The sequence below is a fragment of the Haliotis rubra genome, unplaced genomic scaffold (assembly GCF_003918875.1).
Source record: "Haliotis rubra isolate DU_JTF1 unplaced genomic scaffold, ASM391887v1 Scf464, whole genome shotgun sequence".
NCBI lineage: Eukaryota > Metazoa > Mollusca > Gastropoda > Lepetellida > Haliotidae > Haliotis > Haliotis rubra.
In genome coordinates this window covers 605,270-620,333 of record NW_025767151.1, presented here as the reverse complement: position 1 = coordinate 620,333, position 15,064 = coordinate 605,270, and the positions used below count along the sequence as shown (strand labels likewise).

General features: G+C 39.0%; 1 protein-coding gene across 2 annotated transcripts; it reads right to left on the bottom strand.

Annotated features, from left to right (window-relative positions):
* Window positions 1-1,700: 1,700 nt before the first annotated feature.
* On the bottom strand, window positions 1,701-14,597 carry LOC124290410 (DNA-binding protein HEXBP-like). 2 transcript variants are annotated; one of them, XM_046727111.1, is made up of 5 exons: window positions 14,469-14,597; window positions 8,483-8,641; window positions 7,453-7,578; window positions 4,288-4,507; window positions 1,701-3,515 (listed from the first exon to the last, which is right to left on the bottom strand). In XM_046727111.1, the coding sequence occupies exons 2-5, from the start codon at window positions 8,625-8,627 to the stop codon at window positions 3,383-3,385; spliced, it is 624 nt and encodes a 207-aa protein (XP_046583067.1). In that variant the 5' UTR covers window positions 8,628-8,641; window positions 14,469-14,597; the 3' UTR covers window positions 1,701-3,382. The 2 variants fall into 2 exon arrangements, with proteins under 2 accessions (XP_046583067.1, XP_046583068.1); XM_046727112.1 differs by lacking the exon at window positions 7,453-7,578.
* Window positions 14,598-15,064: the final 467 nt, after the last annotated feature.

Genomic DNA, 15,064 nt, shown 5'->3' with positions numbered 1-15,064 from the left:
ATGCATAGAACCTGAGCAGACACTGTTTGGGTTTTGTTGAAACTTCGATTCTCATACTCCGCCATCCCATTACGATACAACATAGCACCTTTAAGGCTCTACTATAAAACTCCAAACTAAGTTTCATGCATAGATCAATGCACTTCTTGTAATTCACCAAAATAAAAAATAGTTTTGAGTGCACATGAAACCAAGATATTTTTCAAACATTTCACCTTTTATGACATTTCCACGTCATTTACAGTAGATGTAATACCTTGACAAGCGCTTCTATGACAAACATACATGATACTATTGGGTTCCGGACATACGAACCCCTCCTTTTCAAACTGAACAGCAATTTAAACATAGGGGAAAAAAAGAAAGTGTAAAGCTCAATTAAATCTGGTCTTTTAATGTTATTTACATTTATCGTAGATAAATGGATCTAAATAACATAATTTTATCAAAAGGTCCCAATTGATGCGTCTCACACATTTAAAAATCTTTTGACCATTATTATACAAAATATGCTGTTTTGACTTTTGGTACTCAGTCATCAACTACACTCCACCCAGCAGGTACAATGGAAATATGCTGGGGGAGGATTTTGACTGTTTCTTTTCCACCTCAAATCTTCTACTATGCTGCCTTTGATTTCTCAGACCTCCGACTAACACCTCGTCTCCAGCAAGAAAAATGTAACACACAACGAATTCTTCAAAGTTAAACATTGTTCACCATATACTTGGTTGAAGAGAAGCTTGTGGTGCCCTCGAGAACCATCACTAAGTCAAGCAGCTTATACAGGTTGACCACGATTCTCTAATGCCACAAGAACTGTTATCACTGTTGAGAAGGGATCAGCATTACTTCTAAGTTATCCCTTCAACCAGTGAAATTTCATATTTTGCCAAGGACTCTGTGTCATTTGATAACAGCAATACAATTAGAGTTTTCAACCAAACAAGCAAACTTGTGATCAGAACAAATATCAATGCTATCTTTCCCTTACAGATTGTAAATGCAGGGATTAGGATAGAGAACTTTGACAATGGGCCATTTTCAGGATTATCAGCCATTTTCTGAATTTAGAATGGGCCCCAAAAGAAAACAGCCCTTGTATCAATAGTAAATTTCAAAATTTTAATGTGCCATTTTTTATTCTAATGTTCAAAATGGCCCATGGCCCCTGCCTTTCCCAATCCCTGTAAATGTAAGGAGTTTTATGTTGTCAATTTATGTGCTGCCATCTGAAGTGATGGTTCTTTTTCCACAGCGTCTCGGTGTCAACCCTGAGAGATACCTCCACACTGTATGATGGGTAAAGCTCCTTCTCCAGCTTTAAACAAGATCGATGTTTGATCCTCGATTGCCTGTCAAGGGACCTCGAGGTAAAGTCTCTGTGAAGAACATTTGCCAGGATAATGTTTTGACAGTCCTCTGAATAGCATGGTCATTGAACACCAAATTCAGTACCATGAATTTCTTCACTTGTGTATAGACTTTACCCGAGCACCCAGCCCTAGAAATTCTTATTTTTCTAAACAAGTAACTACAACTAGTACCAAATAGATTTCATTCGACCTCAGTCTAGACTGTCCAATCAGTAAAAACACTGAAATTCCAATTTGAATCAATTCAATTTGTTTTCAATTTGAATTAAACGGTTTTTATTCATAAAGCTTCGATAATTCATCTCAAAGTAGGTAGCACTTGATTCAAAGTGCTCAGATACCAAATATGTCACTAATCATGGCAATTTTGTTAACAGTCAACAAGTCTGTGTTTACTAGACTAAGGTAATATTTGTCAGTCTAGCACAAGCATGAATTTCTAAGGCTGAGTCCCCCACCAGTAATGCAACACAGTGAGAATGGAATGGGGTCTGCTCCTTCACTCGGAGTGAAGGGGTCAAATAAACAATAATAAACACTCAAACCTCTGGGAAATAGTAATAACACTCTCTCGACTACTACGTCAGCCAGACAAGACAACAAGTCCAGTGAACATGAAGCAGCTTCAGTACTGACTGGCTGGTAATTCAGGCAGCAATATGGAAGCAAGCAATGGAAGGTGAAGGTGAAGGACGTGTGACCCTTTGGACCAAAGAAAGAAAAGTTTTTCTGGGTGTCTTAAGTACATTAGTACAAAAACAGTTCATCCTTTGTCCTCCAAATAAATGATTTTGATAACGACACCCACGACCCCTCCAAAAGTGGCTATCCTCATCATATAGCCAGTATCTCAATTGACCGACTCAAACGTCGGACCTCTCTACTGCAATACTTTTTCCACTTCATTGAGCAATCTACCCTTTCTGCCAAGATGGCTGCTCCCTGACCCTGCGCCCAAGCCCCTTCCTCCATCGTGTGCTATCCTAGCGCACTACACCTCAATGTCTGATGCATGCACGGCCACAAGGTTAACGCCACCTGCTTGCCACCTCCAAAACCTGACCAACGGGAATCAACCGTGTAGTTGACGGACAAACAGTTTCAAAATACAGAAATGAACAGCAAGATAACTAAACAAAAGCACAAATCTGACCTGGACAATGGCATTTCCAAACCACATGGTTAATTTTGTTTATTCTATTTGTTTTCCCAGTGGTAAGAATGAGCATCATAATCATGAAATAACAATCACATTTGCTGCAGACAAGGTTCAAAGATTATAATAAAAATTCCATAACCATTAAACTGAAGGCATATTACGTTGCCTGAAAACTTTACACCAAAATAAGCAAACAGTGAAGAAGAAAATAGATTTTGTCAAAGTTTTACAGGATACTAATTCAGAACCAGAGGACCAAAATTGTTCAGTTGTCTGCAGCTCTATAAACGAATTGGATCATGAAGAAACACAAAGGAAATGACCTTGAACCTGGGTAAACACGCAAACTCTCTAGTCTGGGTCCCATACGCGATGACCCGTGAAGCACAAGACAAGATGACGATGTATGCATCGGGCAACAACACGAAAATTGATGTGCATTTTACATGCAGACCTTTCAATATTCAGAAAATATGCACACTACAACACCAGCAACATACTGGGGTGGAACCCAGGATGGACAGGGGTCTATACACCTCCCCCGTCGCCCTCATCCAGACGGTACTCCGCGACAGGGACACTGTGCACCTTCCGTGTTACCCACATGGTCAAGAAATTTAAATTTAAATCACAACTTAATGTAATCCAACCATAAAATCATGGATAATTTATATGGAACATATTAAATAGACATAACATCAAACTCCCCAAACCCTGAATTAAGGCGTATCTTTTTACAAACCTAACCAAATTTTAAGAACACCACAGAAACTGATTATGAACCATGTGGGTGAACCTTGGACGGCAGTGCTGTTCCCGTCTCGCTCCGCCCCAGCATGACACCAGCTTAGGCCTCGGGGCAGTTGCGAGCTACGTGGCCCTTGTTCTTGCACTGGTAGCAAATAATTTCAGATTCCTCGTCATCGGGCCCATCGGGGCATTCAGGGCACTCGCGAGCAAAGTGGCCAGGCTGACCACATCTGCGGAGGAAACATTGAGGAGGAATTAGCAGGAGAATGATACAGCAAGTGAACCACAACAATGTAATGTAACAGTGAATGAAGGGTCATGAAGCAACAACATATCTCCTAGATTGGAGCAAATCACAAATGGGCATATGGATCACCTCCCTCCAGTGATACAGATTGTTTTAGTTTCTTTAAAAACGCAAATAAAATACCATCACTCCCGCTGACCTTCGTCTCACATTAAATGGGAGAACTATGAGTGAGTGGGTTTAGGTTTATGTCGCACTCAGCAATATTCCAGCTGTATGGCGGCGGTCTGTAAATAATCGAGTATGGGCAAGACAATTCAGAGATCAACAGCATGAGCATCGATCTGCACAACTGGGAACCGATGACGTGTCAACCAAGTCAGCGAGCCTGACCACCCAATCCCCTTATTCGCCTTTTACGACAAGCATGGGTTACTGAAGATCAATTCTAACCTGAATCTTCACGGGTTGGGAGAACTATGAGAGAGTGAGTTAACTGGGTAAATGTTGCCTTGAACAGTATTCAAGTTATATCACAGCACGTCAGCTTTACGAGTTAGAGAAGCCAGAAGTGATGCGGGTCCAGATGATGACTATTTTGGTGAGACCTTCAAGCATGGATATGGTGTTGACAAACTCGGGAACCATCATAGGTTCCTAAAACACCCAAGGGGTGCCACTCTGCAGTGAATTACGGCACCTTTATGACTGGGCCAATCATATCACCAGAAATCTATCAAATGTCTTCAACCAACCTGAAGCAATTTCCGGTCTTCTCTGACTGCGGACAGTCTCTGGCCAGATGGTCAGATTCGCCACATGTGTAGCACTTCTTGTCCCGTTTGCTAGGAGACTCCCCAGAGGTGCAGTCCCGAGCGATGTGTCCTGGGCTGCCACAGGTGTAGCAGCTCTTGGTCACGGGCTGCGTGCAGTCACGCTGGATGTGGCCAGTCTTGCCACAGTTGTAGCAGGACCCTGAAAGCAGACGCGACCAGGATTATTCAAGTGATCACATGGACCTCCATCATGGAATGTCTCATTTCCGTGGGGATGTGACGCTTAAAATAAACGGATGCTGTGGTCACTGTAGGTTGTTGCTATGGTAACTAAAACAGAATTGTCTCTGAATCTTTAAACATTAAGGTTATCAAGTAACAGCAAGACTTACTGCTTTAACTTTAAACACTGAATACATGGAATACGAAACAAAAACATCTAAAATTTTCACATTCAGAAAAAGGTCAATAAAGAGTTTGCCAAATAAATTGGAGAGATGCAACAACAACTATTTGCAACCAAATTTAACCTAAGACTCAACCATATTCACAACACTAGCAGACAGCATGTGGTATAGTAACCCTGGCAACCAGTGTTGTTAAAGAAGCAGAGACATAATGTTCATAGGATCAGTACATGAAAGGTTTACAGATGAATTCCTCATGTACAGTGAGAATGAGTAAGACTTCTGGTGCTTTGCATCTGTTAGTGACAAAGCTGCCCATTGTTAGCAAATGCGTGTTGAGCTTGGATGACATGAGGCTATGAACAGCATCTCCCACAGGAGGCACATCAGATATAATTCATATGGTTGGACTGTTCATCATTTGTGTTACATCAAGATACAAGCAGTCGGGCACCACAGTCGGACCATGTTGGGATGTGGGCACCTAGATTTGTTAATGTAGGATCAGATATCAAACGGAAAAGGCACAATCAGTGTAGGGGCACGATCAGCGAGTGTAGGGGCACGATCAGTCAGTGTAGGGGCACGACCAGTCAGTGTAGGGGCACAACCAGTCAGTGTAGGGGCACAACCAGTCAGTGCAGGAACAGGCAAAATCGGTCAATGTAAGGATGTGGACACTGTCTGGCTGCCAGGTTAGACATCCATACGTCTGGCTGAAGTGAGCGGGTTAATGATACTTGTGACAATATTTCAGCCATATCCGAGTATGCCTTCATATCTTCGTGTTGAAGACTTGTTCTAACATTGCACGGCTCCTACTCAGTATCACCCATTGAATGATGGCTCCAGTCTATTTGCTTGTTTGCAAGCATGGTACAGGCAAAGACAGTTGTCGTTATACTTATCAGCTGTTACAATATGCATCAGGTAAAGTGCCTACTCTGGCCCCAAATCCACACAAGCCACCACATGACTTGTATTGAACTAAATCAACATTCATCATGTATAATATGTACTTCTGTCTGGAAACATAATTATACTCTCATACATGCCTAATCCGACACTGACTCAAGCAAGAAACAAGCTATCACAGGAACAACTTAACTTATGCTGAAAATGGAAATTTAACTTTGTGTCATTAGATGTTCAGTTTGAAAACTAAATTATTCTAAATCGGCAAAGTTGTCCATTACAATTCCAGGGCTCGATTTACCATTTAGAACTGGTGCACACTGACACTGTAATATGTCATATTTTTACCCAGTGCATGTTAATGTTTTGCTGTTTAAAACACACACAAGACTTCAGCTGGAAAACAGAATGAGGAGGAAGTGGTTTGGAGCAGCAACTCTGATGATGGCAGTGATTGAATGACAGTTGCTGTTCATGTCAGGAAATATTATGAGGCAAAATAAAATGATCTTATCAGACCCAAAATAATTTTTGTCATAATGCTATACATCAACAATACCACAACTCAAGCATTACATATAATGTTATACTTATCACATGGTGCAGCCTGTTTTAGTCTGGTGCAACAAGGTTATTGTCTACGGTTGCACTGGGTGCAAGTAGGTTTCATTTCCTTAAACTGAGCCCTGGTTTCTCAAGTTCCAATTTCTTTGGAAAAGGTACTAACAAATTGAAACCTTTGTACAATTGTTAAAAATTCCTTATATCCTGCAGTTTGGATGTATTTGGGTCACAGTAAAGACACATAGAAGAATAGTTAAGATGTAGCGGTACTCGGAAGTGATGTTTGGCCATTTTACTAAAAGCAATGCTAGGAAAGGGAAAGCGTGTTCCACACAACTGACTTCAATGTTGACACTTCAGAAGGTCCTAAATTGGGCATGTGCATATCAGGAAGAAATATGGATGCATTAATCACTTGGTACTGAAGTTGTCCAACAAATCTTACTACATCAAAACGTCAATGGCTGTACACGTGAATACACAAGCAAAGGCATAGCTGAGATACAAGAAGAATTATCCAACTAACACTGATAACAAAATGCAACCAAAATAGACACAAAGAAACTTAATTTGCTACCAACAAAACCCACAACTTGTCACAACATACATATAAATCTAGTACCACTGTCCCTACATTTATTGCCACAAAGTGCACCAGTGCAGAAACTTCAGTCACTAGAGGCGTTGTTTGTGAAAATCTATATCATTATATTACTTAATTATCATAATTTGCCAAAATCTTTCAGACCAAAGGTCTGGGTGCTGCACAAAAAACACCCTCATCCCTGCAGCTGTCATAAGCTTGTGTTGATTTATGGGAGTTGTGATCGCCCTATCGCTAAGATCACCTTATACAACTCCACACCGGTCTTGTAGCCAAGGTTACAGAAGTAAAAAATGGTCAGAACCAAAGCAAATAGATGGGTTAGAAATTACACTGAAACAATGAAGATTTGCAGTACTGGGTGCCATTGTACAAAGCAATCTTGGCGCTAAGGAGACCGTAACTCCCATTCCTTAACATTGAGTTAAGGTAGACTTAGCTCTAAGGTTGTTTTGTACAACAAACTGTTCCAGTGCTGAGACCAAATCCAGAATTTTGACATGATCTCTTTGATCAAGTAGGCTACCCACCACCATAAAAATATATTCCAAAATAATGTAGGAACTGGACTAGTGAGTTTCTGCGCTGGTGCACTTGTTAAACCTCGTCATACTCTACTGCTACTTTCACCATATTGGACAAAAGCCTGATTACCTGAGTCAACATTGCTCTCGCAATCCTTTGCAAGGTGGCCTAGTAAATTACATTTATAGCAGCGCTCCGAGTTGTTCCTACATTCGCGGGCAAAGTGACCGTAACCAGAGCACTTGAAGCATTTATCTGAAATAAAGCACAGAGGCTCTCTCAACCCAGGATTTAACAAAGACAAGTGCTTATTCAAAATTAACCTGCCAAAATCAGAAAATGTAAACCGACCACCTCACTGAAATTTCCCTTTTTTGTGCAAAAAGATATGAAGGAAAAAAAAAGAATGAATTTACAATTTCTTTTAAAACTCTTAAACTCAATATTACTGTCGGACATATGGAAATATGTTATCAAAGCCATCTAAATTTTAAGTCGGAACATATGAACAATAAAACATTGTGTCAATCTGTCCTAATAAGCTAGAATACTTGCATCTGCATCCTGCATGGTTTTACAGTGACTCCAGAAACATACTTGTTTCAGTGAACTTTCATATACACAGTTGTAACTAATGATCATGGACATAATGGCCTTGCCCTAAACTTCTTTCACATGACTGTCTGAAAATATTATGGACACACTTTCACATACTTAAATGTTTAAGTTCCTGACAACCGACGTTGATAGTCAACATGTAGGAACTGTAGGAACAGCGACGCAGTAAGTGACCATGGCATACCTTCTCTTGTGACGTGTTGTAAGTTTCAAAGTGGAGAAAGATGGTATTGTTTACTAACACATAACTAAGTTTGGACTCTTACGTCTAAGGAACCATATTTGCTATACAGTGTACGAAAACTGCAGTTTCACAATCCTCTGAAACAAATTTGCTTAACGCAGCAATCAGAAGTAAATGTCCAAAGTTTAACAAATCCCAACAAAATGGAAGGACTTGCATGATTGAAGGATTGAAGTGCAAAGTAAATGGATGACAGGGAGGTTCAGGGAAAGCAGACAAGTATCAAATAATTTTGTGCATGAAGTTCCTCAAGGTTCAATAATAATGCTTCTTTCAACAAAGCAGCAAACAGCTCACCTCCACGACCTCTTCCACGGACACGGCCACCACCACCTCCGTCGACTCCACGGCCGCCGCCACCGCCTCCGCTTCCTCCATCACTTTTACATTCTCGGGCAAAGTGTCCCCGTATTCCGCACTTGTAACATTTGTCTGAGTTCATCCTCCTCAACACCTCTGCAACAGTAGCCATTTGTGTAATAAAAGTGGTAAACATACCATGTCTTACAGTGTGATAAAATGCGGTAATCATACCTTGTCTTACAGTGTGATAAAATGGGGTAAACATACCTTGTCTTACAGTGTGAAAAATGCGGTAATCATACCTTGTCTTACAGTGTGATAAAATGCGGTAATCATACCTTGTCTTACAGTGTGATAAAATGCGGTAATCATACCTTGTCTTACAGTGTGATAAATGCAGTAATCATACGGTAATCATACCTTGTCTTACAGTGTGATAAAATGCGGTAAACATACCATGTCTTACAGTGTGATAAAATGCGGTAATCATACCTTGTCTTACAGTGTGAGAAATGCGGTAAACATACCATGTCTTACAGTGTGAAAGATGCGGTAAACATATTATGGCTTACAGTGTGGGAAAAGCGAAAACATACCATGTCTTACAGTGTGATAATTGCAGTGAACATACCATGTCTTACAGTGTGATTAATGCGGTAAACATACCATGTCTTACGAAGAATAATTAGGCCTAAAAAAACCAAAACTTGTGGTTCCGATTTCCCGACCGACCCTAAATATTCCCGCCGAGGGTAACAATTTTACTCACAACATTATAAACTAAATTTATTTTCTGACACAAGTAATGTAAAAATATTTGCAAAAAAAACAAACCCTACCTACCTACCCTAGTTCTGAAATGTAGGAAATCGGAACCACAACATTTTGGGGGCCTTAATGCAGAGTCCTAAACTGTCTTGGACATGATTTCAAACTGGAAATTTATTGTAAAAAATATAATTTCAAAATTCTAAATGCCAGAGACAATTATTTCTCCATAGGTGTGTTTAGTTAGAAAACACATGTCTGTGTTATTAAGACTGAACTCTTCTACTGCATCAGCAAAGAACCATCACAGCAAAGGGGAGATAAATCAGTGGTTGACATTTTAAGCAAAAGATGTGGAGTAAGCTATGCCAATTTACTTAGCATATTTTGTGTGGATATGCAGTTTAACCCAATGAATGTGAATGCCATTGCATCTGTAAAATGTATAGAGTGAGTGAGTTTAGCTTTACGCCGCACTCAGCGATATTCAAGCTATATGGCAGCGGTCTGTAAATAGTCGAGTCTGGACCAGACAATTCCACGATTCACAGCATGAGCATCAATCTACGCAATTGGGATACGATGACGTGTCAACCAAGTCAGCGAGCCTGACCACCGGATCCCGTTAGTCGCCTCTTACGACAAACATGGGTTATAAAATGTACAGACATGTAATATCTTGCATATAATTAATTTTAGAGCTAGAAATACCTTTAACTGATATCTCATGAAAGTCTGCTCAACAGTATACAAAACCAAATAAACTGGGCTCACAAATGTAAACATATGCTGAATACCCAAGAAAACAATCAATATCCAATGTGAACAACTTTAAATAACATTATTCTTCCATGATCTTAAATACAGTAGCCATGAAAAAGAATATATACACGATACCCATAATTTATTACGTCATTCGCGTGACATGGTGATAAACAAATACGGGCGTTCATTGCTACAGCTCTGTATTTAATTCAATCTCATTATCATGAATGGAAGATGTGGTTCAGATGCAGCTGTTGGTGAATATACTTTTGTTTCAGCAGTGGGTACAAGTGTCATTGACTATATTATCACTTCAAGTTCTTTATTCACATTGTGTCACGAAATCGATGTTACGAGGTCTGAGTCTGATCATCTACCTGTACGATGTACGTTTCAGTCACGTGGCATACACGCCACTCTACGCAAGGATGGTAACGTAACACAGGATGCACGTGGCGAGGGTGCGAAGTTTAGATTTAAGTGGGATGTGGACAAGGTCGCCAATTCAGGGAGAATTTACTTTCACCGGATATATCTAGATTGCTTGAAAGCTTTTGTGATAATGTTCTTTCAGATATTAACAACGCAGTAACATTTCTTACAAATGCAATATGTCAAGCTGCACAGTGTATTAAACGCAAACATGGCATAAATAGACGAAATTCACAACCTTGGTTTGACAAAGAGTGCACATTTCTAAGACATGAGAAAGACAGACTTCTGGGGTGTTTTAGGCATTTTAACGATGGAGCATCGCTACGAAAGTATGTACATGCCAGAAACAAGTACAATTGTACTTTAAGATCTAAAAAAAGAAATTACTACGGATCTGTAAAAGATAAATTACTTACAAATCTGAATAACTCAAAATTGTTCTGGAACACCATGTGCAGGCTTTCTTCATCTAAGAATTCTATTCCCAACATAACAATGGACTCGTGGTATACACATTTCAAAAACATATTTCAACATACGGATACATTTAATGTCGAATTACATTCTATCGATCATGATATTGAAGAGAAGATGGTTCAAGACAGCCCTAGGATACTTGACGCTCCTATTACAAGAGATGAGATCTGTGCAGCAATTACAGTACTAAAATCAGCCAAGAGTGCTGGGCCTGATCATATCATAGCAGAATTTTTAAAGTCCTCACAGGATATTTTAGTTCCCTATATTCAGTTGCTATTCAATGTTCTGTTTGATCGAGCATATTTTCCAGAATCGTGGTGTATGGGTCTTATTGTACATATACATAAAAAAGGGACACTAGTGTAGTTAACAATTACAGAGGTATATCAATTACAAGTATCTTCAGCAAGCTGTACATACACATTCTGAATAATAGACTAACATTTTGGTGCTCTTGCTATGAAAAATCGTTGAATCGCAAGCGGGTTTTGGCAAAGGTTACAGTACTATTGATAACATTTTTATCCTACAGTCCGTTATTGAACGCTATCTCTCAAAAAAGAGAGGTAAAGTGTATGCATGTTTCATAGACTTTTCCAAAGCCTTTGACTTCGTGAATAGGGCAAAACTGTGGAATATTTTAAGGCTAAGAGGAGTAAGAAGCAAAATGCTTAAATCAATCCAAGCCCTCTATGCAAGTGTTAAAGTGTGTGTCAAATTTAATAATAATTTATCAACATGTTTTGATTGTCCATTGGGTCTACGACAAGGGTGTATCCTAAGCCCTTTTTTTCCCATTTTTATCAATGAACTAGCTTATGAAATCGAAGCATGTTGCGTACCAGGAATTCAGCTTCATCCTGAACTTGTACAGTTATTTCTTCTTTTATTTGCTGATGATGTTGTGTTTATCTCTGATACAGTGTTTGGTTTACAGAAAAGACTTGATGTCCTAAAGATATTTTGTTCTGAGAATTGTTTGACGGTAAATATGGAAAAAAACAAAGGTAACAGTTTTTAAAAAAGGTTGAAGACTGTCGAGGTATGAAAAATGGTTCTATAATGGTGTACAAGTAGAATGTGTTTCCTGGTACAAATATCTAGGTATTTTATTCAGGTCATTAGTATGGACCAAACACATAGAAAATGTATGTCTGCAGGCTCACCAAGAATTTTTTGGTATTTTTAGATCACTGTCAATGTTTAAGCCATTACCTTTTCACTTGTTCTTTAAGATTTTTATTATACGGTGCAGAAATATGGGGACTGAATGTTGTTAAGTTATACATGTAGCAGCTTGTAAACGATTTCTAGGAATGAAATCCTCTGTTTCAGCGCATGTTGTGCGAGGCGAATGTGGAAGATAGCCATTGTATATTTATGCCATCAAAAGGTCTATCAAATATTGGTGTAAAATATTGAAAATGTCAAATGAGCGATATGTAAGGAAATGTTATAACATGCTTGTACAAATTGAAAGTAATGGTTGCAGGAGCTGGGCATCTAGGATAAAGCATATATTAGGAGTCTATGGATTTGGATTTGTTTGGCAAGAACAGATGGTTCAAAGTGAAACACTATTTTGAATGAATTTCTTGGTAGACATTGTTTCGTATCAACAGGACTGGCATTCTGTACTAATAAAAGGCACAAAAACATTTGGATACACGTTGTTTAAATCTATGTTCGGTGTTGAATCTTATATCTCCATAGTTAGCTATGTTAAAAGATAGACGTGCTCTTGCTCAGTTTAGATCGGGGTCTCAAACTATGAATAGAAACTGGCAGGTATATTGGTGAGGCTAGAAATGACAGATTATGTAATATCTGTAAACTGCCATATATAGAAGATGAATATCACTTCTTACATATTTGTAATAAATATCAAGCATTGCGGCGGCTGTACATCCCTTTACACTTTTATGAATATCCAACAATCCAAAAACGTAATACGCTTCTGCAATCATCAAATGCAAGTATCTTAAAAGCATTTATCAGCATAATATATCAAGCTATGTTACTGAGAGTCTTCATTATAACATATTTTCTCACTCTGTAATTCTCAAAGTGTAACCTGGGTCTATGGCCTATATTACCTTTCTGAAACAATCCACCATATAAGTAGCAAGCACACATAAAGATGTCAATTAGCACATGATATTTCATAATGCTCTTTATATTAGGATTCTATCTCCATACATTTCTTTTCTGCAATGCTGGCCATCTAAATTAGTAAATAAAAGGCGGAGAGAGTTCCTTCCGTTCCCCCAACCCTAAACCTAACTCTAAACCCAACCCTAAACCTAACCTTAAACCTAACCCTAACTTAAATTTTGGACTTTTAGTCATTTTTTGAGTTCTCTAGTAATTGTTGTGTTAAGTTTTGTTAATAATTTTAGTATATTTATAAATATTATTTGGGATGGGGGAACGGGAGGAACTCTTACCAATAAGGCAAGTCAAAGGGACCTCTTCTTTGCATTAATTGACTAATCCTATTTGTCATTTACTGGTCTATGCACTGCCAATTGATGCTGAAATTATTGCTGTATTATTGAATAGTTTCACCACCTGTGCATTTATACTTCATACTTCCAGCACAGGTTGCAGAGAACATGTCAAGGCTTGGGGGAGACCAAGATATCTTTTCCTGATATTGTTCAAAGTGTAACTGGCGGCTGTTCTTAACAATTTAGAGAGGATAGGCATTTACACCTTTAGGTCTTTCGGGGACACTCCTTAGAATGATATCCCGCTTATTGGCATTTTACAGCTCTAAAGGTTGTCAAAACATGCGATGATGTAGTCTTTTAAAGTTAATCTTCAATACGAAACACACAAGATATTAAATTCAGTTTTCATGTTACACGATTTCACCACAAGACACGCAATACAATGGATATTTCAGTCAGACATTACACCCCACCCAATGAGGGCCCCTCGCCATGCTTCTTTCCTCGCCATGCTCACGTGGGCCATGTGTTACAACTTTCGTCACGTAGAGCAGGGAAATTATTGATACATGTCCAGATGAAAAACGAGACCAAATTAAAATTAATTACAACACGAAAGCGTTTTCTTATGTACATTCAAACATTTATTTGATGATCTTGTTCTTAGTAACAAGCGATTTATTACGATGTTGAGAAAGGGGGAACAACCCACTCTGTGACCGACTTCCTCAAACGTGTTTACCACTCATCACACTTTACACCCTTATTTGACAATTGTCACCAAATATCAGTTTACTAAATACTAATATCCCGTTTTACTATATAACATCCCACTATTTGATCCCATGTAAAACTGTTAGGCACGATCCCTGTAGTGTGTATTGTACGCAAGGTTGAACCACATCGTGAAAAACATGAAAGATGGCCACGAGAATTTTTACGATACAAACACGATCAACACGAGGTGATGACGCTTCACAGAAACTTTATTACGACAAAACAAATATGATATCTGATGCATGGAAGCATATTTCGTAGTTAGGCAATGTTACTACAGGTGACAATGATGAAAAACTCACCCACAAACACCTAGACCTCCCCTCACCACGCTTATTTTCGCGCGTCGTTTATATGTTTTGCACACGGTTTCCTTCTATCGTTTCTGAAGATTACACATTTTGCACACGCCTCTAGCTCGTTTGCACACGGCTCGCATCGTCCCCTAACACTGTAATAGCACATTTTATACAGGAATGTGATAGGTTGATCTAACATAGTAATACGACAGGACGATAGACTCTTGCGCGAAGATGAAAACACCACCTTGACCGACTTCACGATATCGGTGACGTCATCACAGGTGGGCGGGGCCTCTTTCCTTAAATAGACCAACATACTCTAACATTTCAATTGAATACGCTTAATAAAGCTGTTATAATCGAAAAAGCGCAGGGAATGTCCGTCGTCACAATTGACATGTGAAAACTTAAGACATTTTCCTTGTCTGAAAAAACGATACATTATTTCTGTCGAAGTATTCATGGATTTCCTAGCGGATTTTTCAAAAATGAAATAAAGCTGACAAAGAAATGTGAAAAGGTCGGAGGGTGTATTGACACAGAAATGGAGAGGTTTCTTCACAAGGAAGTGACAGTGTTGTAGTTCATTTTCGTTA

Coding starts and splice junctions, on each gene's coding strand:
- LOC124290410 (XM_046727111.1), bottom strand. CDS start 8,627: ATGAACTCAGACAAATGTTACAAGTGCGGAATACGGGGACACTTTGCC. Junction 7,579..8,482: donor CCGTGGAAGAGGTCGTGGAG/GTGAGCTGTTTG, acceptor GCTTTATTTCAG/ATAAATGCTTCAAGTGCTCT. Junction 4,508..7,452: donor CGAGAGCAATGTTGACTCAG/GTAATCAGGCTT, acceptor GTCTGCTTTCAG/GGTCCTGCTACAACTGTGGC.